This window comes from Alligator mississippiensis, chromosome 16 (assembly GCF_030867095.1).
Source record: "Alligator mississippiensis isolate rAllMis1 chromosome 16, rAllMis1, whole genome shotgun sequence".
In the NCBI taxonomy this organism is placed as follows: Eukaryota; Metazoa; Chordata; order Crocodylia; family Alligatoridae; genus Alligator; species Alligator mississippiensis.
Genome location: NC_081839.1, coordinates 32,922,634 through 32,949,041, shown reverse-complemented (window position 1 = coordinate 32,949,041; position 26,408 = coordinate 32,922,634). Strand labels below are relative to the sequence as shown.

The following is a 26,408-nucleotide window of genomic DNA, read 5'->3' as shown; positions in this document are numbered from 1 at the left end:
TGAAGGAGGCTGGGGGCTGATATCCAGCATGAGCCTGATCTGTGAGGCCTGTGACACATCTCGCTAATTTAATCACTGTCACGGGTCATTGCAGACGCTGATGGGTTTGTGCCGGGCTAAGAGCCGGGCTTTCTTAAACACCCCGGCGCTGCATTGTCTTACTAATTATGAACCCATAAATGTCGCCTTCAGTAAATAACTCAACATAAATAGAGGTGGACTTGGAGATAACATGTGGCAGAACGGCTTCTGTGGCTGCAGGTGTGTGCTCTGTGGCAGGGGAGCCTTGGACTTGCACTTGCGTGTGCCCAAGCTGCTCACATGTACCCACAGCTGGGTCAGGTACTGATGGCCTCTCTGCTCAGAAATTTTTCTCATCAAAGCTTCTGGAGTTCAAAGCAATCTAGCCCCGTCCTGTAAATAACCCTGCCCTGCTATTTCTTTTCTTTGCTTTTTTTTTTTTTTTTAAAAAGAGCTAATGACAAATTAAAATTTTTCCATGAATTAAACCAAGGGACCTGCCAGGGACCAATACACCGCGCACACTGTAATCCAGGGAATCTGCAGCCAGAAGAGATGGAAACAATGGTGGAAGGGCCCAAGCTGAGATGCCCTGCATCCTTCCCAGTCTGGACCAGCATCATACAGGGCATCAAGAGGTTTGGACCAGTTTAATCAGTTTGCTCTTAAGCCTTTCAACTGTTAATATAGCACAGGCAACTTGATGGGCCTATGACCAGCATGGGATTTTGGAGTAGATGACATCTAACTTAGAGGCTTGATTTCAAATGACTCTGAAGCCTGCCTGTTTTCTTTTGGGCAACTCGTTTTTCAAGGGGAGCCCATAGTGATAGCCTCTGCCTGCAGCTGGCCTGGGAGGAGGTTTATAGCCGGAGGTGTTAATGGGAGGTTTGGGAAGAAAGCCAAATACTGCTTTCCCTTCTTAAACAAGTGCCTCCTGCTTTCTCAATACTGGTGCTTGGCTGTAACCATGAGGACAGGCCCTTGACTGGAGCAATGAGGACAAAGTACAAGCAAAAACATCCTGTGGGGAATAATTTTACATTAGCCGGAGGATGAGGAGGTGACCTGATCAGTTTTCCCCATCTGCGATTCTTGTTGCCTTTATTCCCCTTTACAAGCCCCCATGATTGTATGACTAAGGTAATGGGTTCAAATTTATACCGGCAGTGCTTGGAAAATAAGATTTTATTAGAGCGATAAGAAAACTTCCCAAGTTGTGTTCCCATCCTCAATAATAAAAAATGAATAGGGCTCATAAATAACCAGCCGCGCCATAGCCGGGGAGACGGGCTCTTTTCTACTGTATTTCATTGTTTAATTATCAGCAACACAAAGTTCGGGGGCCCTGGAGGGAACAGTTAACTGTGTCTCTGTAAAAAGTGCCCTGTAATGACACTTGCTGTAATGAGCACAAGCCTGGCCTGGGTCTAAAGGGTATCTCCTACAACCCGGCTTCTCTCCAGTCTCCTCTGAATAGTCCTCTGATAAACGATCGCCCTGCGGGAGAGGGAGACAGAATTGATGTGACACCTGGGGAGCTCGACCTGCAGAAAAGCACGCCCCAGCCTCGCAGGGAAGCAGCGATGCTTTGGTCTCTGTCCTGCAGAGCAGTGCAGCAAGCGGACCAAGTCCGTGCAGCTACGGAGAACCCCAGGGTCCTGCCTCCCGGGCCCTTGGCTCTTGCCGCAGCTGCAGCGGAGCATAGCATGTGCTTACGTGCCTTGCTGAACAGAGAAGGCCTTGCACAGGTCCTCGGAGATGAGCACGTGTTGTGGGACTTTGCTGAAGTAACAGCTCTAGACTCCCTGCTAGGCTGCATCGGAGGGCTGCTCTTACCGGCAGGGGCCAATGCTTCCATCGAGGCCACGGGGCAGCAAGCTGGGGGTGGCAGGACCGGGAAGGTGTGGCTTGGAGCTGGGTGGGAGATGCCCCTTTTGCTGAATTTCAGCCTCCACGGGAAGCCTCAGGCAGCTGCTGGGGCAGAGGAGACTCCCGGGTGTCTCCGTGCCGGCGCTGCTGGGGACGTGGCTCCAAATTAGGGAGGAGGAGGTGGGAGCGGGGCAGTGGCTCCGAAGCTGTCTGACGCTCTTCATTTCATTAAGAGCAGGGGAAGCATTTCATGGGCAATTGGAGCTAAACACCAGCACTGCAGTAATGAGCGGCAAGAGGCAGCTGCAGGTAAAGGCTTTGTGCATTTAATTTCTTTGTTGTTTAGGGGGAATTCAGTTCTGGATGGAAAGCACCAGGAGGTGACCCTGGAGAAGGACGGGATGGGCCCCGTGCTGGGAGAGGGCAGGGTGTATTCCCCATGGGACTCTGCGGTTGGAGATGGTGTCCTGGCAGTGAAAGGTCACTTCCTCCAGCCACCCCAGGCCCCTGAGAAAGAAGGGCCCTTTCTCCAGTCTCCCTGGCCTGGACCTGACCCCGGCGTGCCCTGACGGCAAATGCCATTAGCATTGCTGTGCCCTCTATCCCTCCTGCTGCTGGGAGCTCCACGTCGCCCACAGGCCACCGAGCGTGATGGCGTAGACGGCTACCACCCCGGCATACACCTGGAAGAGCAGCATGTCCAGCTTGTACGAGAGCCGGAGCCAGTCGGCTTCCTGCCTGCTGTCCCGATCCAGGGCACGGAGGCGAGAGCTGATGAGGAGCAGCTGAGCTAGGATCTCCTCCATCGCGGCCTTCTGGGTGGACATCACCTCCCAGGGTCCTTCTTGTCCTCGCTTTCCTTCTTCCCCCGGCAATGGGCCACCTGCAGGGAAGGCAGATCAGGCTGAGCACGGCAGCCGTTTGGAGAAACGCACGTGCTCAGCCCTCCCCAGCCCCCCATGTACCTTCAGTGCACCCTGGTGCTTGCCTGGCAGCCGGAGCTGCCTGGGAGTTGGCCCCCCGATCCTCTCCATCCGAGCCTCTCTGCCCCCGACAGCAGTGAGAAGCGAGCCTCTGCCACACGTGGTCTTCGCCCGGATGAAGGCACTTCACGAGCAGGATGGACAGGGAGAGGCTGAGTACCAGCAGGGCCATGCAGATGGTGAAGAACACCCCTGAGATGGAGGGGGAGAGACGGGGCCATTGTGGAGTGAGTTTTGCCGGAAGAGCCCCACATGCTGCTGTGCAAATGGTGTCTGTGGGGCTGGCCACCCTGCAGCCAGGGGCATGCACCTTGCTAATGGCAAGGGCTCCATTAACAGCCGGGCTGACACGGCTTGTCTGACTCAGGTCAATAGCTCTTGCTCGGCTCTTGGCTGGCCTGAAGGTTTTTAATTCAAGCAGCTATCACCCACCACTGCTGCCTTGTCTGCACTGCTGCTTGACCCCAAGTCAGGAACACACCTGTGCAGCATGGATGTGGCCACATAGGGCTGGCGAGTGTGCTTGGATACCATGGCAGCCAGACCGGTCCATGCCCACTTGGTTTAGCAGTACAGGACCGCCGGGTGCATTGTTTAGTGCCGCTCAATGCCAGCCGTGGTTGGGATAAAAATCCTGCCCACTCTGAGCAGGACTGATGTGGTCAGGCTGGTTGCAGTCCTCCTACAAGCAAAGCCCTCCAGGACCATATGTTGCTAACCCCCGGATTAGCCCATGAAGTTTCTCCTGAAGGGGAGGTGGCAGCTGCCCCATTTCTTGAGTCCATATAGAGCTTGTCTGCAGGAGGACAGAAGCGGGACAGACCAGATCATCTGAGAGGTCTTGCTCATCTGTGGTGTCTTGCTCTGACACGTTAGAGGTTTTTAAGACCCAGCTTGGCTGGGATGACGTAGTTGGGGCTGGTCCAGCTTGGAGCAGGGGCTTGGATTAGATGTGACCTCCTGAGCTCCCTTCCCACCCTCCTTGTCTGTGATTTCTATGTTCAGAAGAAAGTCCCTGCTGCCTCTGCCCAACCCTGGCTGCGGGTTTCTGCTCACCGATCAGAGGCGTACTGAACGGGGTGCCTGGCAGCTCGGCCGACATGTTGACCTTGAAGACGGTGTAGCCCACCAGCACGCTGCCCTTGAAGGTGATCCGTGTGCCACAGGTGAGGGGCAGGTAGAAGCTGCCCAGGTCCACGGCCATCAGGAAGATGCTGGGAATCAGCAAGCTGACGACGTAGAGCAGGGGCCGCCTCCGGATGACGATCTGGGGGAGAAAGGAGTTGGTTCCAGCTTGCAAGGCAGCCTGACCGCGCTGGGGATTCCCAGTCTCCCTGAGGTGCCCTGAGACCCCGCGCCGCCTCCCGGCCTCTGGCACGGATGCTACAGGAGCTGTCACTGTGCTAGAGGCTGTCGATAGAGGTGGCCAAGCCCATATTGCTTTAGTCATTTCTCTGCAAAACCCTGAGATGCTTTTGTGGCTGGCAAAAGCTGTGAGCTCGCTTATCCAAATGCCTCTCCAAATAACCCCTCTGCCTCCGTGCTTTCCAGAGTTGGGCAGGACTGAAACCTCTGAATGGCCAGAGTGGTTGTTCTCGCTGGATTTGTGATCCAGGGCCTGAGAGCAGCCACCCCAGGCCCTTCCCTGCTATCCATCAGTCATGCAAACCTGTATGCAGCACAATCCATCACTACTGAAAAGCACTCCTAGTTCGGGCTTGGCATCTAGGAACAAAATCAGCTGTGGTTCATGCAGCAGTTTTGAACCTGATGGACCTTCAGTAAAGAAGGGAAGCTAAGGGGTGCAAAAGCAAGGACGTGGTGCTGGATGCAGCTCATGGTGGCCTGCTGTTCAGCAGCAAATAATGGGCTCCAGCTATCTCCATGCTTCTCAAAGCTTTGGACTGATGCTTACAGGTTTGTAGCTGGCTCCACAGAGGGATTTCTTAGGTGGGGATGTGCTAAGTAGTGAGTCCATTGAACCCTTGTGAAGTCACGTACAGTGCAGATGCCATGGGCTCAGCCTGACGGGGACCTTTGCCGTGATGGACCAAAGAACCTGCATCTTTTGTCCAAGCCCCAGGTTTGGGGCTCAGGTCTGCTGCAAGCTCCTTGAGGCAAAGGCAGAGTGCCTCACTCCCAGGTCAGTCCCTGCAGCAGTTGCAGATGTAGCCAGACCACAGCACGTGGCTCCTCCAGGACGGCAGAGTTGGCACAGAGCTCTGTTTGCACCTCACCTGGTGAGATACAGCTGCTACCCCACTGGCGGAGAGGGCTGTGCAGGGGTTGTTTCTGGGCACAGATCCCAGCTCCATAGGACTTGAGAAGGGACAGAGCCATGGAGATGGCTGGAGCCTGTTATTTGCTGCTGAACAGCAGGTTGCCACGGTCTGGATCCAGAGCCACGTCCTTGCTTTGCACCCCTTAGTAGCCTGCATCCTCCTTCCATTATAAAACCACCTCTGACTGGATGGATCCAATAAGCATCCTGGTGCAGGACTTGCTGGGCCTGCATTTAGTGCATCCCCTGAGCCAAGGCTCAGATCATGACCCCTGTGGTCCATAGGCAGCAGCTCTTCCCAGCAAGTCCAGAAGATGCCTGCCAAGCGGTGCCTTCTCCAAGTTGAACCCTTCCTAGCTAGGGGTTACCCCGTGCAGATCTTACACCATCCAAATCCCATCTACTCTAATAGGCTAAGAAGCCCAATGCCTTTAAATTCCACAGCAAAGGGAAGAAAACACTTTAAGTTTCTGCCGCGCTCTCCATTAGACACCCTTCAGGTGTTAGCAATATTATGCCACAATTTCATTATCCATTAAAGCCAGGTAATAATAAGTACACAAAGGTATTTGCAGCCCATTGGTGTTAATGAAGGAGATCCATCTCCTTCCGAGCATGTACGGCAGCCGCGCATCGGAGATGGAATATTACCCAAGGTGAGGCGCCAATTGCCTTTGCGAGAGCAGACCCCACCAGCACTTAATCTTGCATGACTGTCTTTATGACACAGGTAGAGTTTGACACCCACGTGCCGGTTTGCAGCGTTGTTTGCTGCTCGCTCTCTCTCTGCTGTTGAGGTTCCTCCGATGGGCGGGCAGCTGGCAGCCTGCTCCTTTCCAGGCACTCGGAGGCCGTGAGGGCAGAGCTGATCCGTGTTGTCCTCGGTCCCCGGGGTCAATGTGCAGTGGGCTTTGGCATGCATGCTTCAGGCCTGGGCTGTGGGGTGGGAGGCACTACACAGAATCAGAGGTGAGAGCTTGAGCCTCACCTGCACATGTGCTGAGGCCGTCCCCATTCCTCGCAGCCGTGAGTGAGGTTCTGGGCATTCGCACTGAGAAGTCGGAGGAGGCCTGATGTGATGCCAGGTGCATTGCTGCCTTATGTGCCTGATGCCCTTCCCATTAGAAAACCACCTCTGCCTGGCTGGATCCAGTACATGCATACCCCATCCAGATGTGGGACTTGCCAGGTGTGCCGGTGGCTACAGGGACCTCTGCTAACCCCATGGGCACTGCCTGCCTTGGAGCCTGATCCCATCCTAAGTCTCTGAGTGCACTGCCATCCAGGCCTTGGGGCCTCATCCTGCTCTGACTTGGTGCTGGCACCTCCTCCAGGGCCTCCAAGGAACAGGCCTCTATGGGGATCGATCCAGCTCAGCACAAATGCCCCTGCCATGACAAGGAGCTCCTCTTAGGGACCCTTGCCAAAAGCAGCCACCGCTTTCCACACTGTAACAGGAGCAGACAGCCTGGCACTAACTCCATAATGGCCCTGTCTTTCCTTGCCAGGGCAGGAGCTGGATTGGGACAGGACAGAGAAGAGCCTCAGCACAGCTGAGGGGAGCAGAGGCAGCTTTACGGCCACCTGAAGAAAGACCTGGTAGGAGCAGATGCCCTGAGAAGAGGCAGCCAGGTCTGCTCAGGACCCAGGCACCGTGCCCTGCAGGTAAGTCCTGGCCAGATGTGCTGCTAGTCTCGGGAAGGCATTTCATATTCCTATGACTACATTTTCCCAGGAACATCCCCATTGTCCAGGGCTGGGTCTGAACAGTTGGATTAGCCTGCCCAGGCTGTGCCTTTGCAGTCCTGTCCTGGGTCTGAGGCATGGGCAGAGGCCAGGCTCATGGCATTGGACTGGGAATACTTGCTGGGAAACCAGGGAGGGCTGGAGTGGCTGCTCATGAGCCTGGAGTTTGGCTTTGCTCTGGAGAGGCCTCGGAGATCGGGCAGCGCTGCATGCGGAGCTGCTGCCTCCACGCCGCCGTGAGCAGGACGGCCCTGTGCATTTCCCTTTAAGTGTTCCTCATTACTGGCTCCGGCATTAATAACGTTCGCAGGCTGATATCTTTAAAATTAATGAAGTGTTTAAGTCTTAGTCAAGAAGCTCATCAAAACAAAAACGCGTTTCCCTTCTCCGGCGAGCGGGGGGAGGACAAATTAGCCCCTACCCCTTGGGGCTCCCGGCGCACCCAGTCCTACGTCTGCATGCTGGGGTCACTGTACGGCCTCTCAGCCTTGCGGTCGGAGCTGCTGCCCCTTGCTGCTGGGCTAAATGTCCAAGTATGGGGGGTGCCAGGCCAGGGCTCCTGGTTCTCAGTGATGCCCACTCCCTTTTCTAGCTGGAAATTATCTTGATGCAGGCACAGAGCCTGGGGCAGTGCTCAGGGTGACTTGTTTTGAGAGCTGCTTGCAAAGGCCCCTAAAGGGACACCTCACTCAAGCCAGGGACAGTTGGAGAGCCCAGCTGGTGGTGTCCATTTGTCCATTTTGTGTCTCTTGTGGGTGTCTCTGCTATGGGGGAGTTTTACAGAACAACCCATTGCTCCTTCTCTCTCCCATCCCCACGTCTCCTCCCTCCCACAGCCACGTGCCTCCTAGCCCACTGGTAACCTGGCATTGCAGGGGTCTCCTGGTCAGCCAGAACGGGAGGCTAAGCAGAGCCTGCGTGGGAGAGAGGGATTTGAATGACCACAGGGGAAGGAGGAAGTTGCTGAATGAAAGGCCATCGGTGTGGAGCAGCGGCGGCAGATACCTACGTGGAATTGGGCCTCGGCGAAGCGCTCACTGTGGGTGCTCAAGACCTGGTAGCGGGTAGGCACAGAGAGCAGCTCCCATTCTCCATCGGCCAGGAAGATCTGTTTGTTGTCTGCAGGGTGCGCGGTCAGGTCCACGTCCTCCACTGGGGATAACACACAGTCAGGGCTGGGATGCAGGGAAGTAGCCTTTTAGTGCGAGAGAACCCCACACTGTTTCTGGGGGGAGCTTTCCCTGCCCACCGGGGCTTGACTTGCTTTCTGCAAGGTCCCTGGGACACAAGCCCCCATGGGCGTGCTCTGGGTGGTCGGGAACCCGCGTGGAACTGCTCCCATGCACCTTGTTTGCTTCCTCCAGCATCACGTGCAGCTGGCTCTGGGCTGAGTTTGGTGCAATCACTGGCCAGTTCTTCAGCCAGGCTGCTCTGAATGTGGTCCTACCAAAGGCCCAAAGCAAGACAGAGCCGGCTGGGCTGCAGCAGTGTTGATACTGGCACCAACCAGGGCACTCGTCTCAAAGGGAAGGGGTGGATAGTGAGCCTTCCCCCAGCAGCTCTGAGCGACATCACCCTAGAAATAGCACATGCACCCCAAGAAAACAACCCCCCAGCCTTAAGGGGTGGAGTAGGACAGACAGGACTTGTCCATGAGAGCCAGACTGTGCCCACGCATTTCCCCGGCACTCACCAGTGTGCAGGATGGTGCTGAAGGTCAGGCTGCAGGTCTGGGTGTCGAATGGGAAGGCGTATGGCTCCAGCTGGCATGCGGACACCACCTGCATGGGTTTTTGGTTCCTGACCATCCCGCTTGCATTCACGTAGACGTAGGGCATATCGAGAGACTTGCTGACATCCACACTAAATGCAACAGGACAGGTGGTTGTGTGAGGCAGGTGGGGAAAACCCCCGGCAGGCTCCTTGCTGGGACACGAGCATGCAGCTGTTAATTCATGCCAAGATGGTAACGGGTGAGATTTCCAGAGGAGCCTTCAGGACTCATGGTAGAGGTGATCTCATTTATTAGACCAACTAGATTTTTGCAAAAAACAATTCTTTAATTACAAGCTTTCAGGCACAAACACCCTTCATCAGGCGTTGGAGAAAAGATTGTAGAAGTTCTCCTGGGTAGAAATGAAAGTTCGTATCTCATAGGAGATTTGAAAGTGGTAAAATCTCCTGTTTGGAAAAGTTCCTTTTATATGCAGATTAGGCTCAGAGAAAAGTTGGGATAATAACTTGAAAGCATGCAATTAAACATAGATAGATAGATAGATAGATAGATAGATAGATAGATAGATAGATAGATAGATAGATAGATAGATAGATAGATAGATAGATAGATTTTTTTTATTTTTTTGCAAAAATCTAGTCAGTCTAATAAAAGATATCACCTCTACCACAACTCCTGATTGCTTTTTCTTTTAAACCAATACGGCTACAACCTGGATACTAGAAGAGCCTAGCACTCCCAGCTGCCTCAGCATTGGGTGGGACTGGCTGGGACAGGAGACTGCCACGGTGCAGAGACGTTTGAGTTTTTATTTTGCATTAACATGGGAAGCAGACCTTGGAAATCTGTCTTGAAATGTGAGCGTGCCGGGAAGGAGCCTGCCCCAGGACAGCCTTGGAAAAAAAGCACCATGAGCACTTGTCTGGCTGACCAGCCTGCAGTGAAACCCAGCCTCGTGCCTACTTACAGCTCATTGATGGTGATATCCGGAGACCAGATGGAGCTGAGCAGCAGGGACACCTCTCTGATCCCATCGTGGAGGCTGGAGTTCCAGGTGAGAAATTCGTCCTTCCAGCTCTGCAGTGGGGAGAGCAGGGATGCGTTTGCTTCAGAGATGCCCTGGTGTGTGGCATGGAGTGCAAGTTGGTGAAGGGGGCATCATGAGGCTGAGCCCCTGACTTTGTTATTTAGGGGAAGGGAGAGGAGGAAAATCTTCTTGTGCTGGCAGCATGAGAGCAGCTTGACCCCTCCGGTCGTGGCAGAGGAAAGGGTGCTCATGCCAGCAGCATGTGCTGCTCCACTTCCCACAGCACAGGTTTCAATATGATCTGCCCTCGGGAATCCGTAATGAGTGGCTTGGTGCATATGTGTGCACAGACGTGTGTGCATGCCCCCAGCATACTAACTCTCAGAAAAATAGCAACCGAACACAGCTGCTATACAGCAGTGGCTTTCACTTGCAGACCCTTTTGGAAGTTGCGGATGGGGCACGAACCCCTTTGAATTTTATGTGCGGGTATTCACGTACTTTTGATTGATCATAGTCATCTTTCATGGACCCTTTAAACGTAGCCTGTGCACCCTCAGGGGTGCATGGACCACAGGTTGAAAACCACTGCTATAGAACAAGCAAGGGCTCTTTCTGCTGCTGTGTCACAAAGAGCAAAGGCCGGAAGGATTCATTTACCTGCTGTAACCAAATACTCGTTGTGAGCTTTTGATTCTGGGAATCCTGTGGGGAGGGAGGAAAAAATATAAGCAAAGATTTAACAGATCACTTGGTTTAGGAAGAGACAGAGCAGCTTTCAAATCTCCCACCCAACAATGCACCTGCTCTTACGTATATTGTCTAAACCTACTTGAAGCGATAGAGATAAGAGGAGTCTTGTTTTACTGTTTCCTTCGCATGCATAGCTTGTGCACTTGGACCAGTAGAAGTCATTGGGACTCGTGCTACAGATAATTCCCTCCTCTCCTTGTATATCATTGTTTTCACTGTTTCCCCTTGGCAATGAGGTAGCCCCTGCAGTGCCCTGTCATCAGCTATCAGACCCCCTTGTACAGAAGAGTCCTTCTGGCTTTGATGGGATTTACTTGCTGTCATAAGCAGTGCTCTTGCTAGCAGGTGTTAGGAGGAGTGGGATCACCAGGGCATGACTGCTGCATGTAGCCAGCCCAAGCAGTGAGGATCAGGGCAGCCGTGGCAGCATGCACTTCAGCACGGGCAGCCACCAAGCCTGTACACGGGGTCCAAGCAGAATGGTGCAGGCCACGTGAAAGCTGTGCACTGCTGAGCATCCCTGCACTAGCTAGGGGCTGTGCCTGCTGCCCTCACCCCTCTGGCTGCAGTGCAGACAAGCCCGTGGGGGACTCCTGTAGAGTTGATAAAGGGTGGGAGAAGCCACCCGCCGGGCCACGTAGGGTCAGACCAAGGTCCAGCTAGCTCAGGGTCCTGCCTCCAACAGTGGCAAGAAGCAGATGCTTTAGATGGAGACTATAAGAATGGGGCGAGTGACCCAAGCCCTGTCAGACCGCCCCTGGCACCAGTCCTCACTGGTTTATGAATTGCAAAAAAATAGTTGGCACATGTGTCATAGAGGAATTGGGCAGTGACCCTTGGACTATCCTCTAGTGATGCCCGTGGGGTTTTGTACTTCAGCACCAGTTGTAGCTGCAAGCCTGGAGCATTTGTGTAGATTCAGGAAATACAGATTTTGGGGATTTGGTTGTGCTTTTTTTATGTTATATTTGTGATGCAAAAGGGACAGCAGAAAACATTCCTCAGAGAGAGAGAGAGAGAGTGCAGCAATGGCTTTTAGCTGAGTAGTTTTCTTACATATATATATTTAAACTGACTAGATTGCAAATTGATTGCCTCCTTTTACATTTCTGGCGAACACCATGAGTCTGTGTGGCAGGGTCCTGGGGTTTGTTTGGCCATCACCCCACTTCTTGCCAGTCCTCAGTTCCAATTTATTATTCATCTGAGCCTGTACAATCCTCACTACAGTAAATTATCTTTGATAAAATGGCACTTGGGCTGCACTTGACACTCTAAACGAATCACCAGCATCTCTCTTGCACCCTAATTAGTTACTGTGACATTAATCAGGCTGCTAAGCATAATACATATTCTCAGCAAACCCACAGCTAAAAATATGAGGCTGAGCTTATATCAGTAATCAGGATCTTCATAATTTTTCAGAGGGAGTTGTCTCAGTGGCTACAGACAGCTGGGTGTGTTAAATATGTGTGTGTGTGCGCTGGATGTGTGTGTGCTGGGTGTGTTAAACCTGTGCATGTGCGTGTGTTTGTTTTACTGCTCCCAAACCAGAAGGGATGACTGCAAGCAAAGTGCATTTTGTTATGACCAGGCAGGTAGAAGTTTCCTGCTTTTGGAAGGACAAGGCACCTTTGCCGTTTCCTCTCTGGTGTTGTTATAGGATATCACACCCCCCGCACTCGGGATCAGGGTCGCACTGTTGAGGGCTGTTCAGACAAAGAAATAGACCCAGTCCTTCTTCCAAAGACCTTATGGTCTGGGGCTCTAGACAGTGAAACCCGTGCCTCCATTTAGGAATGGGAGGAGGGCTGTTGCACTCGTGTTTAAGTGAGGCCCAATGTTTGTAGGACCAAGGCTCTGCTTGTTCCTGAGCCAACAGGGTTTCTCAAATGGATTAGTCTCCTGGAACGTGGTTCAAGCATGAGCTCAGGAAAGAAGGTTGCCTGGAGCATAGATAATCCGAGGTCTTGCAAAGAGAGAACGACAGGAGCTGCTCCTGACGCGGGACTGAGAGTGTAGCAGGAATGCCTATTGCTGCAGCCCAGGGCCCTGCAGCTCAATTTCTGCTTTCAGCATGGCATGCATGCAGTCCCCGGCCCCTGAGAAAGTTGTGTAAGAAATCACTGGAGGGCACAAAGGCACCGCAGGACTATCCAGAAGCCTTTGATCTTCACACTGGACATTGCACTGGGAGAAAACTTTTTTTCTAACTCTCCAGTGCACCAAATCTGACCTCGAGAGGGAGCCCTGCACCTGCGTCTAGGGGGGACAAGAGATGCCCAAAGGACAAAACTCACTTCTTGGCTACAACCCCAGCAGTGGAAAGGCAGTGCGCTTGCTCCTGGGAGACATTGAACTGTCCCGTTAGCAGGATGCACCTGGTGATCTAACAGCCCCCTTCACACCTCTAACTTGCGTGAGCTCATATGATGTGGAAAGGGTGAGGTCCAGGTCAGACAGACCTAATACAGGGAGACCAAGCTCCTTTCTGGCTCTCCTGACCACGTTGCCCCCCATGGACCGCAGGAATGGCAGCATGCATGATTCAGGCTGAAGGGTGGGGACCTCAGGTAATGCCTTATCAGCTCTGCTGAGCAGTCACCAGGTGGAACTGCCCCTATTGTTGGCTGGATTTTGCTGCAAACAGCTGTGTCAAGGGATGATTTCATTTCCAGATGAAACACCGTTGATATTCGTTGGACTTTTTTCTGTGTTCAACTGAGCTGCAGATGACTTACTGCAGGAACACAGCTTGGCAAAGGCCTACAAGAGACACTGGACAACCCCCGTCTTGACTAGGGCCACTTCTGTTACCCACACTATTGCTTGACTGGTACCTCCCTCAGCCACCTATTTCACCATCTATTTTGTTTTCCTTTCTCCTCCTAAAAACCTCTTTGCGGACGACTCTTCCACGCCTGCCGTTAGGTTCCCCATTTGGACGGCTGAAACTCCAGCATCGGTTGATGGTTGGGGGGGAAGAAGTCTGCAGCGAAAACTAGAGTCTTTTTGTCAAGTGGAACAACAAGTTTTTCAATGCCAGCTGGCTGGCGTAATTGGTTCTCTCGTGGCATTATTCACAGCTCTTTCCTCTTTCTTTTCCAGATACCTTCCATCTTGCTTGTTAAAAGCAAAGGATATTTCGGAGAATTGGAATTCATTAGTCTTCCTAACAGAGGGAGCCTACTTAGACCTAAATTGGTGGTTAGCAAATGTACAGATAATTCCCACACATTCTTATTTATCTTCCCCAGTTCGGCAGACTATAGAAACAGATGCCTCGGCGTCTGTCTGGGAGGCTCTAGCCAATGGAGTGGAATACAAAGGTATCTGGGATTCAGAATTGACAAAACCCAATATAAACAAATTGGAACTCTTCCCCGTTGACTAGATTATCTCCCTAATCAGATTTCCCCACGGTCCCCGTAATAACTTAATATTCTCAGACAAGACTAGTCTTTTATGGACGGGAAACAGGAGGCAAAAGATCACAATAGGAGTCAGAGGCAGCGATGAAGACGGGGCGAGAACTCTTCACGCGAAACAATGGTTGCTAAACAGTTCGTCTATTAGCACGCGCACCTGCTGAAGTCTCGACTGCTTCCAGTCTTTTAAAGCCTGCCGCTTCTTGACAGCGCTGGCACCAGAGCCAAATCTCTGCTCGGATGTATCTGGCAGCGTGCATACAGCCTCATTAGTGCCAAAGATGCAAGGAAGACTCGGACCCAAATGCTCTTTTTTTTTTTTCTCAGCCTCATCTTTGGCTGGGGTCACACCTTCACTCACACTCCCCTCATTGAAGTGACGGTGAGGAGCTCTAGATGGAAGCTTTGTTTGGGTACCATTTAAGTCACTGCTTCCTACTGTGTGCAAAAGATGATGAGGGACTTACCGATTTTATAGACATGAGGGCTGGAAGGGACCTCGTGAGATTATCAGGTCCAGCCCCCTGCCCAAGGGCAGGAAGGCAGCTGGGGTCAGGTCACCCCAGCAAGGTGAGCAGCCAAGCATGTATCCAGGGTAGGTGCTTGCACCACTTCTGGGGAAGTCTGTTCAAGACTCTGGAGACTCGGGCGCTAAAGAAGTTTTTCCTTATGTCCAGTCTAAAATGGTCTCAAAGTTTTTCTTGATGTCCAGTCTAAAATGGTCTTCCAGCAGTTTGTGACCGCTAGACCCCATCTTCCCTTGGGGTGCCCTGGGGAACAGATGTTCTCCCAGTTCCTGATGCACACCCCTGATGTACGTATCGGCTGCCACCAAGACCCCCCTGAGCCTTCACTTCTCCAGGCTGAAGAGTCCCATGGCTCTCAGCCTCTCCTCCTAAGACCTTCTCTCTTGACCTCTAATCTTGGTCTGGGGTAACACCTTCACTCAGACCCCCTAACTGAAGGGAAGATGATGAGCTCTAGAGGGAAGCTTGGTTTGGGTGCCATTGAAGTCACTGTATGTAAAAGATGATGAGGGACTTGTTACAGTGAAGACAAAGAAAAGCAGTGTCCTGTTAGTGCTGCTTTGAGAACCTCTTGCTTTTAGTTGCTATAACAAAATGGCATTTTCCAGCTCTATCCTCACCCCTTTTCTCCCCTTACAGCGTTGATGAAGGCTTGGGGCAGAAGGAAATCGGCTCTGGCGTGATCCACACCCAACCTTTGGGGCTTTAGAAGCCCTGAAATGCAATCTCAGTGCACCAGCAAGAAGGAATTAGAGAGCTGCCATATCGGAGGTAATTGCAGTGCTTGTAGTTATGCATTAATTCCTGTAGCATATTTCATATAATTAATACTGTGCCCACACTGCGCCCATGTTAATATACTTCCTTGCTTCTCAGCACATTTCAGCTGCTTCCAGAATATCAAAACAGCTCAGGTAAGGTATGGATGGCACAGGCTTTCTGACTGTGCTCAAAGGGATGTTGTTGGAAGTCAAGCCCAGGTTGTATTCTTCCCTTGTCCTGTACTATTAATAATTCTGTAGGCTGCTGAAGTGGACAAGAGTATAATGCAAATGGCAGTGGTTGATTTGTCTGTATTTGACTCGAGTTAGACTGGTATCAGTGAGACACTGTCTGGGTGAAGATCTAGGAAGTGAAACTACCAGCAAAGTGACTTGCACGTGGGTTTTTGGGGGTGCAGAGAAAGCTCTAAGGATGGGGTTTTCAAAGCAGATTGAGACCATTAGTACTAATCCTGTTTACACTCTGTCTCAGTCCTTTAGACCACTTGGAAAATCTCAGCCCTAACTCTCTCAAAATTGTTAATTGAAACTGAGAAATGGAAAGGATTTATAAAACATGGCCAATCTAATCCATCTCTTTATAACATGTATTTAAAAAATATTCATCCTTGAAGGCAAGGAGAAGTGTGCAGCTTTCCAGCTAAAATGAGCACAGCGGTGTCAGTGTGTAAGTCTGCTCTTTGCATTATGAAATTCAAGAAATTCGCATATAAATGGAGCAGGGGCAAAGCGGTCCATCAATTGATAGTCCATAGTCACTAGCTTTAGATGCATTCCCCTCCTTATGCAGTAGATTGCACTGCGTTATGAACAGCTATGCATGTTACTTGAGGGTCTGTTTACCACATCCAGCACCGCGTGGACGAAGAGGTCCAGGTACACCGTCGTGGCCTGTGCCCAGTTCCTGACGGGCCGCACTCCCTTGCTGTAATTGCGGAGGAGGCGCCGAGTCAGACGATGCAGGGTAGAGTTTCTGGTGCATCCAGCGTCTGCGCTGGAGCTTCCTGAAAAACAAACAGACCCATCGTGTGAGTGGGCCAGGACCGATGGAAGGAGAAAAAGTGGTTAACTTTTCTGTTGTTGCTGAGGCTGGCTTGTCATGGGGGATTCGCTGGGAAGGGAGCACCAAAGCTATTCATGTTTTGGCCGCTGGCTGGAATCTACTGGGGGTGGCCACGGCCAAGAGCTGGGACCAGTTCATGACTGCTTTGCAGGCTATGAAATGAGACAGTGGTTTTCAGCTCCTAGCTGGCAGAAGCCGTATCATGTAAGAGCCATGCAAAGGCAATACATGCTTCTCAGCTGGCAGCCTCAGCAGAGGTGTTGTCAGATTTAATATTAGACTTTAGGTAATGGCAGTGAATTCCTAAATGCTTGAACAAGTATAGTCCATTCTTTGAAGAGAGCATTTTTTGAAGGAAAATTGTTAAGGTCAAATTAGCCAATTCAGGTCCAAATCATTCAAGAACCGTATGTGGCGCTGCTACCAGCAAGTATCCTCCACCCCAGCCTGGGGCTTCAGGTGCTTCCAAATCCTTTGGCAGGCATTTTGTTTTTTGCAAACTTATTTATTTCTATATACATTTCTCAGCTTCAAGCATATAACAAAGAACAACAGAAAACTTCAGCTAAGTGAAGACGTCCAGTAAAATACAGTGAGAATAGACACAAATTAGTCTAATTTAAAATGCAATATAATAAACCAAAAAAACAACAGAAAGCCTTTGCATGAGTCTTACATAGTCCCAAGAGCAAAGTGTCCCCTTACAATTCAAAAAGGGATTCAAAAAGTGCTAGGGAATCTGAGGGTGTCCTGGGCGTTGGAGTGGAGATCCCACAGGCCTCCTCTCTGCCTGGGTTTTTATCAGTGAATCTGCACCTCCTTCTCTCCCTTTGATGCCTTGGCCACAGTCACATATTACAAGCCCCTCCCGTATAGCACCTCTCATGCATTCAGGGCATCCCAGTCTCTCACCTCTTACAGGTTCTGCTTTGAAATGTAAACGCAGTTCTCTGCTTGCTTTGATCACACCAGCCCAAGCAGTCTGGGACCCTGCCCTGCTCCCTTAGCTCTGTCTCCAGCATCCACGTGTGATGATTGTGTCTGGTCTTTGCCAACAGAAGGGCCCAGGACTGACTAGAGACCGCAGCCTACCTCCCATCCCCAGTCTCTCCCAGCCAGGTGCCTTCAGCTCAAAGATGAGCCATGTGGGGCAGTCCTCAACAGGGTTAGCATGCTACAGCCTGCATCGGCCCTGCTCTGTGGAGGTGCAAACAACTTCAGCCTCTGACACTATATCCATCATCTGACACCTTTCGCCGGCACCAAATGCCATTCTTGTGCTTTTAGGATAGGAGGTTTCCTGTTAATGGATTTTCGTTCTGTGTTCTCAGGTGCGAGAATTAGCCCAAGAGCCTGCCTGGGAATCAGAAACGAACAAACCTGATGTGCACGGTGGTTTGGGAGGGAAAAAGTCTGTCTAATCTTTCTTCAAGCCTCCTCCCATCCACCTGCCTTGGAAATGTGCTCATCAGGAAACCCAAATGCCTGCTCGCATGGTAAAAAAAACCACAAATAAATAAATAAAAATCAGGGCCAATCTAGCCCGTTGCTAGTGACAGGACTCGGTGCCTCTCCGGGCGAAGCAGGTGGAGGGGGTGAGAAACGAGGCTCCGCAATTGCAAGTGACACGTTTCTGAGTGCTCCTTCAGAGATGCAAAAGGATCTTTTGCTCACATGCCTCAGCGGCCCTGGGGGACCGCGGCTGCCCCCAGCCATTGGGCCGGAGCAAATTGCCAGTGCGTGCAAGCACAATCTAATCTGCAGCGCCCCGCGCGTGCTTTCGGCCGAGCCCGCGGCACTTTTGATGGCTGTTTTGATGAGCTGTTGAAGATGGGAGAGATCCTGCAGGAAACTGTAAATGAGATCTCCTTTCCCAGACCACTGGGGCCTTTCCTACCTATTCCCTTACGAAGAATGAGGTGTCACGAGATGCTACAGGCAGCAGCTCCAGGATTTATCTATGTTATTGCGGAGGATGATGCTGCAGGTGTGATTCAAGCCCTGGCACAGGCTGCAGAGTCGTTGCATTGAATCATCGAGGCTGAGAGCCAAGTGAACCCCTTGCTCCCTTGCTGTGCTCTGAGCAGCAGCCCTTCTCCCTCCACCTGTCTCCAGGTGCAGTTCACATGGTCTCAGCTGGGACCACCTGGCCCCAGCTCAGCCACGGGGTATTGCCCCCCAGTTCCTACCAGCTCATCTGGGTGAGGGGCAGCTTTCACCAGTGACCCTGCCTAAGGGATGACTCCTTTTGGTTTGGCTGATGGAGATGCTGTGCACTGGCCATGAGGGAGGGTCATTAAAGTCCGAGCGGTGCATGGCATGGAGCAAGCCCTGGTGAGGCCCATGGATTCCTTAAGTGAACACCAGTACCCAGCCCCAGTTTGACCCTGGAGATAAATGACGCTATATCTTGGCCACTGTGAACAAGGATCCATTCCCTTAAGAGCAGCAGAGTCTGGGATACAACTGCGGACACGTTCAGGGATGCAGTGGGAGAGATCCTCGGATGGCACCACGTGGGGTAGCTCCTTTGAAGCCATTGGGGCTCCATCGGTTTACGCCAGTGAAGTGTCTGGCCCAGCACACTGTGTGCAGATGTTTCTTTGTGCAAGCTCCTTTCCTGATCTTTATGAGCAAGGAGAGGCTGCAGGGACTTGAGCTGATGTTCACTGGACCTAGCTCATGGTGGTCCTCCCCAGTGCTTCTCCAAGTGCTGGCTAGAAGCTGCACAAGGCAGCGATGCAAGAGGAAGCTTGTTTTCCAAGACCTGGTCTTGCTGCTTGTATCAGCTGGGAATAAGATATACCCCGGGGAGTATATCCACCAGTGGCCAAGACTGGATGGCTCTGGGGTGTCCTCTGAGGACGGTGCAGGCAAATAGGTGTGGGACTATCTGCTCCCTATAGCTGCCTGATACCCCCATGAACAGAGACTGGATGAAACCTTGAAGCAGGAGGTTTGCTCACCTTCCAACACTGTTTTCCTCAGCTGAACTGTTCTGCCCATGTTTGTTATCTCTGTAATAATCACCAAGTCTCGATGCATTCTTGGTTTCCATGACCTCCTGTGGCGGCGAGTCCCACAGACTCATTGCAAAACTAGTGACAAAAATATTTCCTCTTTGACGTGGGGCAAAGTCCACTCAGGATTCAAACCTGCTGCGGGATCTTTTCAGGGGAAAGCCCCGGTTCTAGATGCATGCATTTATTTGCTCTAACAAAAGGAAACAACTGCATTTTTGCCATGAGCTGGATTAATGACTGCAGAGGGCATTTAATATTTAAAGGGTCATTAATTCACCGCACACTTTGCCTCTGAAAGCAGTGACGTTCACATGGACCAGTCTCAGGTCAGCGCTTGTCTCAACAGGCACAGAAAAGATGCACTAAGTGGTGAAGAAGTTGTTCTCCTGTGACTTCTCAGTGCACAGCAAATACAGCAGCAAGCCAAGGGATGCTTGCTCACGACTGCTGCAGCCTTGGTTGGTCTCTGAGAGAGTCCCCTGACACTAGCCCAGGCTTGGCTTCTAGAGCAAGGGGGAAGCCCAGGGTCCTCCCCAGCCTGAGCCGTAAGTATCTGGGGACTGAAACTAGCTCTGGGGAGATGCCAAGACTGGAAAGGGAACAGCTGAGTATCTTTGGAGGTGCTCAGGGCTGGATTGGGGCTGGAGGGACCCACTGGGAGGGCGTCCTGTCTCCTCCTGCCCTGGCACTAACCCTTCATTCTCTGTGCACAGATGAATCGAGTAAACTGAGTCGCGCAGTATTATAACAAGGTGAACGCTATTACAATAAAACCCATAATCGGTCACAGCGGTGCTTGTGCTTGTTGGGAGTGGGGGTTGCGGAGGCGAGGAATGGAATAGGCTGGATATTGGTCTGTTTTCTGACATCCCCCTCCTCCCCCAACCCCTTCATTTGTTCGCTCTGTTTGGCTGCGTAAGGCTGCGTCACTGCGGGCAGATGCACGGATCCCTCTTGGCCCTCCTGGGGTCACTCCTGATGTTTGAGGGCACGAATCTCGGTGTGGTGCTGCATGGCACGTGGATTTCTAACTGCATGCGAGGGGATGTGGAGCTCCTGGCCTCCCTCCGGCAGATCCAAAGCATTCCTACTGCTAGTGACCTGAGCTAGTAAAACATCCTCCTGTCTCTGCTGACTTCAAGGCTCGAGTGTTCGGCTCCCTCCCAGACCGAGCCCACAGGCCGGTGGCTTCCCAGGGCAGGTTGTGTTTTCATGTCCTATGCAAGACTTTGGGGAAAGACACCTAACTTTTGGTGCCTGTGCCTCAATTTCCCCATTTGTACAGTGGAGCCAACTGGTAGCTTAACCCTCCTTCCATCTCCCTCTCCTCTCTCAGAAGCCAAAAATGCTTGCCTTTTTTTTTTTTGCAGCAGGCCTGAAAAGGAGCTGTGCCTTTGCCCTTCACCAGGGCTCAGCCCTGCAGCAATGCAGAAGCTGCAGGACAGTTGAACCATGAAACAAAACAGGTGCCATAAAATGGATGAACATTTAACTAAAATTTTAGCAGACCCAGGCAGATCTCAGAGACTCGCAAAGCTGGGGATGGAAAGCAGGTATCAAGCCCGTTCCCCTTCATTGCTGCGTACCCATGTGTGCATCTGCACCTCTGCAGTCTGGCTGCCCTGCAAACTGAGTGTTCACATCTCAGCTTAACCCCGAAAGCCCTGGTGCTGTCTAGACAGATCGATACATGGGAGGACAGTGTTTGTCTTGGATATATCAGAGCCAGAGAGGAAGCCGCAGTGCCCAGGCACATCTTCCAGATATCCCGCTGGAGCCTCTGCTGGTTGTCCCCAGCCGGGAGTGCTCTAGGCGGATGGTACTTGCAGGAAGCGCGTTCCTGCTGCGTGCCGCTAGTGTGCAACTTGTGCAGACCCGAGAGAGCGAGGACAATGTTTACAGCATCCATTTTGGATAAAGAACTTACCTGCGGCGAGGAGGCCGAGGAGGAGGAGGAAGAGCGATATGGACCTGGTTGCCATCTCATCCAGTGCGGCGCCTGGCTCTCTCCGGTGTTTCCCACCCCCTTTAGGGCAAGCAACTAGGGCGTTATTCTCTCAAACCCGCCCGTGCCTCTGAGGCAAAGGTGGCTGTTACTTGAATGTTTCTGGACTCATCGGTAGCTCTGAAGATCCCAGCTCCTCCCAATCTGGAATTGGATTATGCGCAGCATTTTAATTTCATTGACATTCGAGCACTAAGTGACTAATGGAAGCCAAGGCTGCTCCCCCAGGAGAGGAAATACCATGCTAATCTGATTTCCTCCAGTGCTTTTACCTGAGGCTGTGCCTGTCTCTGCCTTACAGGATGCTAATTCCATTAATAATTGAGGCCCAAATAGCTGCTTTAAATCAGACATATGCAGCAACGTCTCCAACATTTGACAGTAGTTACTGCGCTCCTGAATTACTTTGGATAATGGAAACCTGCTATTGTTTAATGAAGAACAATCGCTAACAGTGCAGGGGGGAAAAAAACCCTGTCTGCTTTTTGTCTTTCCTGCCTCCCTTTAATTAAAAGACGTATTACACTGTGATTAAAGTGAGCGCTTGGGTAAGGTTTCGTTTGGCACGTTTCAGGAGGGAACAAGACCCTCCCTGACAGCAGGATTATTCCAAGAGCGGCGCTGACCCCTTCTGCGCTGGTGTGTGCAAACACAGGGGACGGAGCAGTGTGACTCTCTCTCGAGGTTCATATTAGTAGGTTGGAGACCCGCAACTATGTGAAGCCTAAATCCCCATAGTTTTGCAGTGTGGCTGGCTGGTTTTAATGCTTCGGGGTGCTTAGTGTCTCTGGTGATGGGATGTCCTCTCCAATGGGGGTGAGTAAGCTTCTCTTGAATAGTGGGGGGACACATTTCCAGTCTGTCTAAGCCACCAGCACAGTGATAGGATGCGCCCTGTTTCTGTGCAGTGCCGTCTTCTTTTTTAGATATACGAGCAATGTGTTCATCTAGCAGCGGTGAGGAGCCCATGTGAACCACCTTGCTGGGCAGTCCCAGGGGAGGGAAGGGAAGGGAAGGACAGCCCCTGCAAGATGGAAAGGAGAATGCCTTCCTTTCTGCCCCGGGGAAAGCTGAGATCACTGAGGCCTGCTAAGCTATTGCTGCAGTACTCGCAGAGCAAGGCCGAAGCATCAGCCTCATCGCTCTGAAGTCAAGCATGCCCGATCTGCTCAGGGACTCCCTCCTTTTTTCTCCACTCTTCTTTTCCAGGGTCATCAAAAACGCATAGGGTCCTATCACCATCATCAGGCTGACTTCTGGTGCTGCCAGTGCAACACCCAGGCTCAGTTCGAGGCTCAGACCATTTCCAAGCCCAGGTGGGAGCGATGGTGTCTGTGGGACTGAATGCACTTCTGAGACTGTGTGCATGCCGTGGGGAAGGGAGGACACGTGTGTGCTAGTTGTGTAGAAACAAAGACTTCGATCCTGAACTCATTACTTAGACAAAACCCCTCCTGAAACCCACCTGACTAAGATCCATGGTGCAATGCTGGCGGCTGAAAGCACAGGACCACTTTGCATCCAGGATTGCCTCGGTTCTGTGCTGCGGTGACCCGCGGGATGGCGCTCCTTCTGCCGCCAGGCTGGGAGCAGCACGGAGATGTGCTGAAAAGCTCCTGTCTGCCCCCTGTACACTTTCTTGACTGGCTGCCTGTCACCAGATGGCCGTTGTTAATGATTTACAATCCATCACAGCCTACATTAACTAAAGTACCAGCAGCCTCATGTCCCCGGCATTATTATTCCTAAGAGACAGACAACTGGTGAAGCCTGTCAAGCTTTTGGCTACCTTGGTAAGGAGGCAGTTTAGGAAGTGCAAAATCCCCTTCTGTCCATCCTCTGACTCTGCACGTGGTCTGGCCTTCCAGTTCTTCAGCTGTTTGTCAAGTCGCCTTTCTCCATGCAGGCAAAGTCCCCCACATCCATCCCTGCCTTGCCTGCACATTGATTTGGGGCATGCATGCTTTCTGCGTGTTCATAAAGCAACCCTCTATCCCACCCCTTTTGCCGTGTTGAGATAATCTCTTTGCAGCAGAGCTGTCCCGTCCTCAATTTCCTCTCTCTCTTTTTAGCCAGCATGCTGCTTCCTGCATGCTCCTAGCCCAGAAGGAGGTGAAAAGAAAAGCCTCATTCATGGTAGAAGATCTCAGGACCTGGACGTGATGTGCTCTGGAAAACAGCTCAGTAAGTATTTTCAGAGATGCTATTGTGGACTTGTGGACATAAGGGTGCATGGTAGGGAGGGAGACAACTAGATAAGCTCTCTGGAAAGGTCTTTCCTCTCACAGGGGTCCAGAATGGAGGTCCAGGGGAAGGGGTGGCTGTGATTGATAATGTACTTATAGGAAGGGAAAACATGCAGAATTTGGTAATTGTTGCAGTGCAGAATAGGGCTTCTTTTGACCTGCTTGCCATTGCATGGTCTTCCTGCTCCATGGGTGGCTGGACGGAGCAGGCTGTGCATCCCAGGCCCATTGGTGGCACCTCAGATGCGCCTTGTCCGACCAACTCTTACAAACTCCAGCTGCTTCAGGCCTGTTCTGTTACCTGGCTTTTCTCCTCTGACTCGCACACCAGTTCTCTGCCGCAGACCTGTTTGTCACGGCCCTTCCTTCCCTCACACCCCAGACTGGACCTTGAGAACTCCCTGGTCTCTTTGCTGGGGGGAGATGGACGTAGCCGCCTCCGAAGGAGGTCAGCGTTGGCTCTCATCCAGCGGGGAGCAGAGCTGTAAGGCTTGCCAAGGGCTGGAAGCTGCCTGCAGGTTCAGGGCAAGACACAAGAGAAGCGTGTGCGGTGAGGTGATCCGCTGGGGCGCCCGAACAGTGTGTCCACCCTGTGCTGCCAGAGGCATCTCGGCTAGCTTCAGACTAGCTAGTTCGGGTGCTAGCAGCAGTCTTCCTATGGCAGCTTATTCCAACAGGCATTCATCCGACTATGGATGATGTGCCTCAGAGACAGCATCCCAGTAATGTGACCATCTAAGCCCGAGGTCACTGCAGAGCAGCATGCAACACCTCCTCTCCCGGGTCCTGCGTGCTGCTTCCTCCATGCTCCTGGCCCAGAGACAGGCAGGACGATACTCTGGTCCTCAGCGCACCCCCTTTCCTGCCAGCACGCTGCGTCCTTGCCAAGCATCTCAGGCTGAGCTCATCTGCGGATGTTTCCTTTCCCGCTCCGTGTCCCGGGATCTGTTGCCCTCTGCATTCAATTCACCGGGAAGGCAGAGATGCAGCCGTGGCCCCTCCTGTACAACCGGCTGCCTTTTCAGGCTGGGGAAGAGTTTATTATGCAAACATAATAAACATAATAAGGGACGTGTTTATTATGCAAACAGCAACTGAGTTATGTGTCCTTTAAGACTACTAAATAGTTTTTAATTACTGCTATATCAGTAAATCCCATAAATATGCAAATGCAATTAGTTCACAAAATAGGCCCTAAATATCTTTATTCCTCTCCAACAAAGTTCTTTGAAGTTAATCGCCAGCTCCCTTTGTTCTCTCCCTTGGCAGTTGTGCCGAAATTGATGGGAATTATGACAGATGCACAAATTCAGGGGGACCAGATTTTTCTGAGATCCACATCTGGACGGGCAGGGATGGAAGACAGGGGGAGGGGAGCAGGAGGCCAAGGGGCTGTTCCCTTCCAGATCATTGTGGTGTAGTGAAGAGCCGGCTCTGTGCCGTGTGCTGCTCGAGGCGCAGCTCCCAAGACGGCCCCTGGTCTCATGCAGAGGTGAGTGGAGCTGGTCAGGGGACAGCAGGTTCAATGGTGACATCTGAGATCACAGATTTGCTGCTGTTGTTCTTGTCCCTGGAGTTTGGGATATGCCATGTCTCCACAGCATCCATCCACTCCTTTGGCCCCGCTTCTAGCTGCATGGTCCTGCCTGCTCGTGGTCTCCGTGGGACCTGCAGTCCCTCTAAAAAAACAGCTTATAGAAGCCCATTTGTGTCAGGCAAACGCATGACATCTGCTTTGGGCTCCTCAGTCATAGCTGGGGATCTAGCACAGTATTGGCAGATGTTCATTTAGGATGTTTGGGACAAATTTCTAGGTATTTTTGTGGACGCCTGAAGGTGCAGAAGCACCTGAGTGCTTTGCTTCAGTGATTTAGGCTCCTAGGAGCTTTTGCAAGTGCCTAAATACCTTCAAAGAACCTGGTCCTCTGTGCTTTGGAGAGAAGATGAGTCGTTCTTCAAGAAGTGGTTTCATTGTATATCAGGATTTCTTACCATTATTTCAGCTGTGCTGCCGTAACTACCCGTGGTTTATAAACAGTTATCCCTGACCAGCATCAGGTGACACGAGGAAGAAGAGCTAATGCAGTTGTGCTACAAAGCCTATCCCACCAGGCTCTCTGACTTTGCTGAAAGCTTCGTGGCTTTCCATGAGCGGAGGCCTGCATTTAATTTAAGCGAGATGCAGCATGCTGCAGACTACCCGGGTTTTTAATAAGGAGGTGATGCCTACGGAGATCATCTCCCCTAGCACACGATGCTCTGTCTGTATCTGCGCAGCTTCATTCATGAGCTTTGCGCTCAGACTGAGAACTGAACGTTGAAATGGGTGATCTGTAAAAGATGCACCATTAAAAATGAAGGTGCATGGTGCAGCGCTCGTCTGGAGAGGTTGCACCATTGTGGCTGAACTGAAGCAAGGATTTTATTCAGTATATTTCCTTAGGTATTGGAGCTCCCTGATGCAAAAAGGCTAAGTAGGTGGAAGAAGCTGAAGTTTTTGCTAACTTTTGGGACCGCGTGCAGTTGGTATAATCAGAGTGCCACCTTGTGGCTTTGGTGACAAACTTGGCTCTATTCGACTCGTTTTTGTGATCAGCCCTGAAAGCTGTGATGGGTCGGAAATTAATTTTAGAAATTAATGGGGAGTCTGTGATGCAGGAGTCAGCTAAATGAAGTGAGAAGCTTTCATTACAGCGAGTCGACAGAGGTCCATAGGACTGCAGCCGAGGAGGCTTTTGGAAAGTTTTTTCCCCGGAGTGCTGGTGTTTGTGTTGGGTGTGGATAAATGAACCTGTTACCTCCACAGCGATGAGAACCTAACTGAGACCGTGTCAGACAACTGGGTCACAACCAAAACCACAGAAGTCCTGAGGAAGCCCCAGTCTGGAGAGGCTGCCGTGTGAGAGCGCTCCCGAA

General features: G+C 51.7%; 1 protein-coding gene across 2 annotated transcripts; it reads right to left on the bottom strand.

Annotated features, from left to right (window-relative positions):
- Positions 1–2,203: 2,203 nt before the first annotated feature.
- On the bottom strand, positions 2,204–21,301 carry HTR3B (5-hydroxytryptamine receptor 3B). 2 transcript variants are annotated; one of them, XM_006269182.3, is made up of 9 exons: positions 21,169–21,301; positions 15,999–16,159; positions 10,326–10,370; positions 9,606–9,715; positions 8,597–8,766; positions 7,913–8,055; positions 3,933–4,143; positions 2,859–3,068; positions 2,204–2,776 (listed from the first exon to the last, which is right to left on the bottom strand). In XM_006269182.3, exons 1-9 carry the CDS (start codon positions 21,221–21,223, stop codon positions 2,493–2,495), a joined length of 1,389 nt encoding a protein of 462 aa, XP_006269244.1. In that variant the 5' UTR covers positions 21,224–21,301; the 3' UTR covers positions 2,204–2,492. The 2 variants fall into 2 exon arrangements, with proteins under 2 accessions (XP_006269244.1, XP_019339547.1); XM_019484002.2 differs by lacking the exon at positions 10,326–10,370.
- Positions 21,302–26,408: the final 5,107 nt, after the last annotated feature.

Coding starts and splice junctions, on each gene's coding strand:
- HTR3B (XM_006269182.3), bottom strand. CDS start 21,223: ATGGCAACCAGGTCCATATCGCTCTTCCTCCTCCTCCTCGGCCTCCTC. Junction 9,716..10,325: donor CGAGTATTTGGTTACAGCAG/GTAAATGAATCC, acceptor TCCCCACTGCAG/AGCTGGAAGGACGAATTTCT. Junction 2,777..2,858: donor AGCACCAGGGTGCACTGAAG/GTACATGGGGGG, acceptor CCTTCCCTGCAG/GTGGCCCATTGCCGGGGGAA.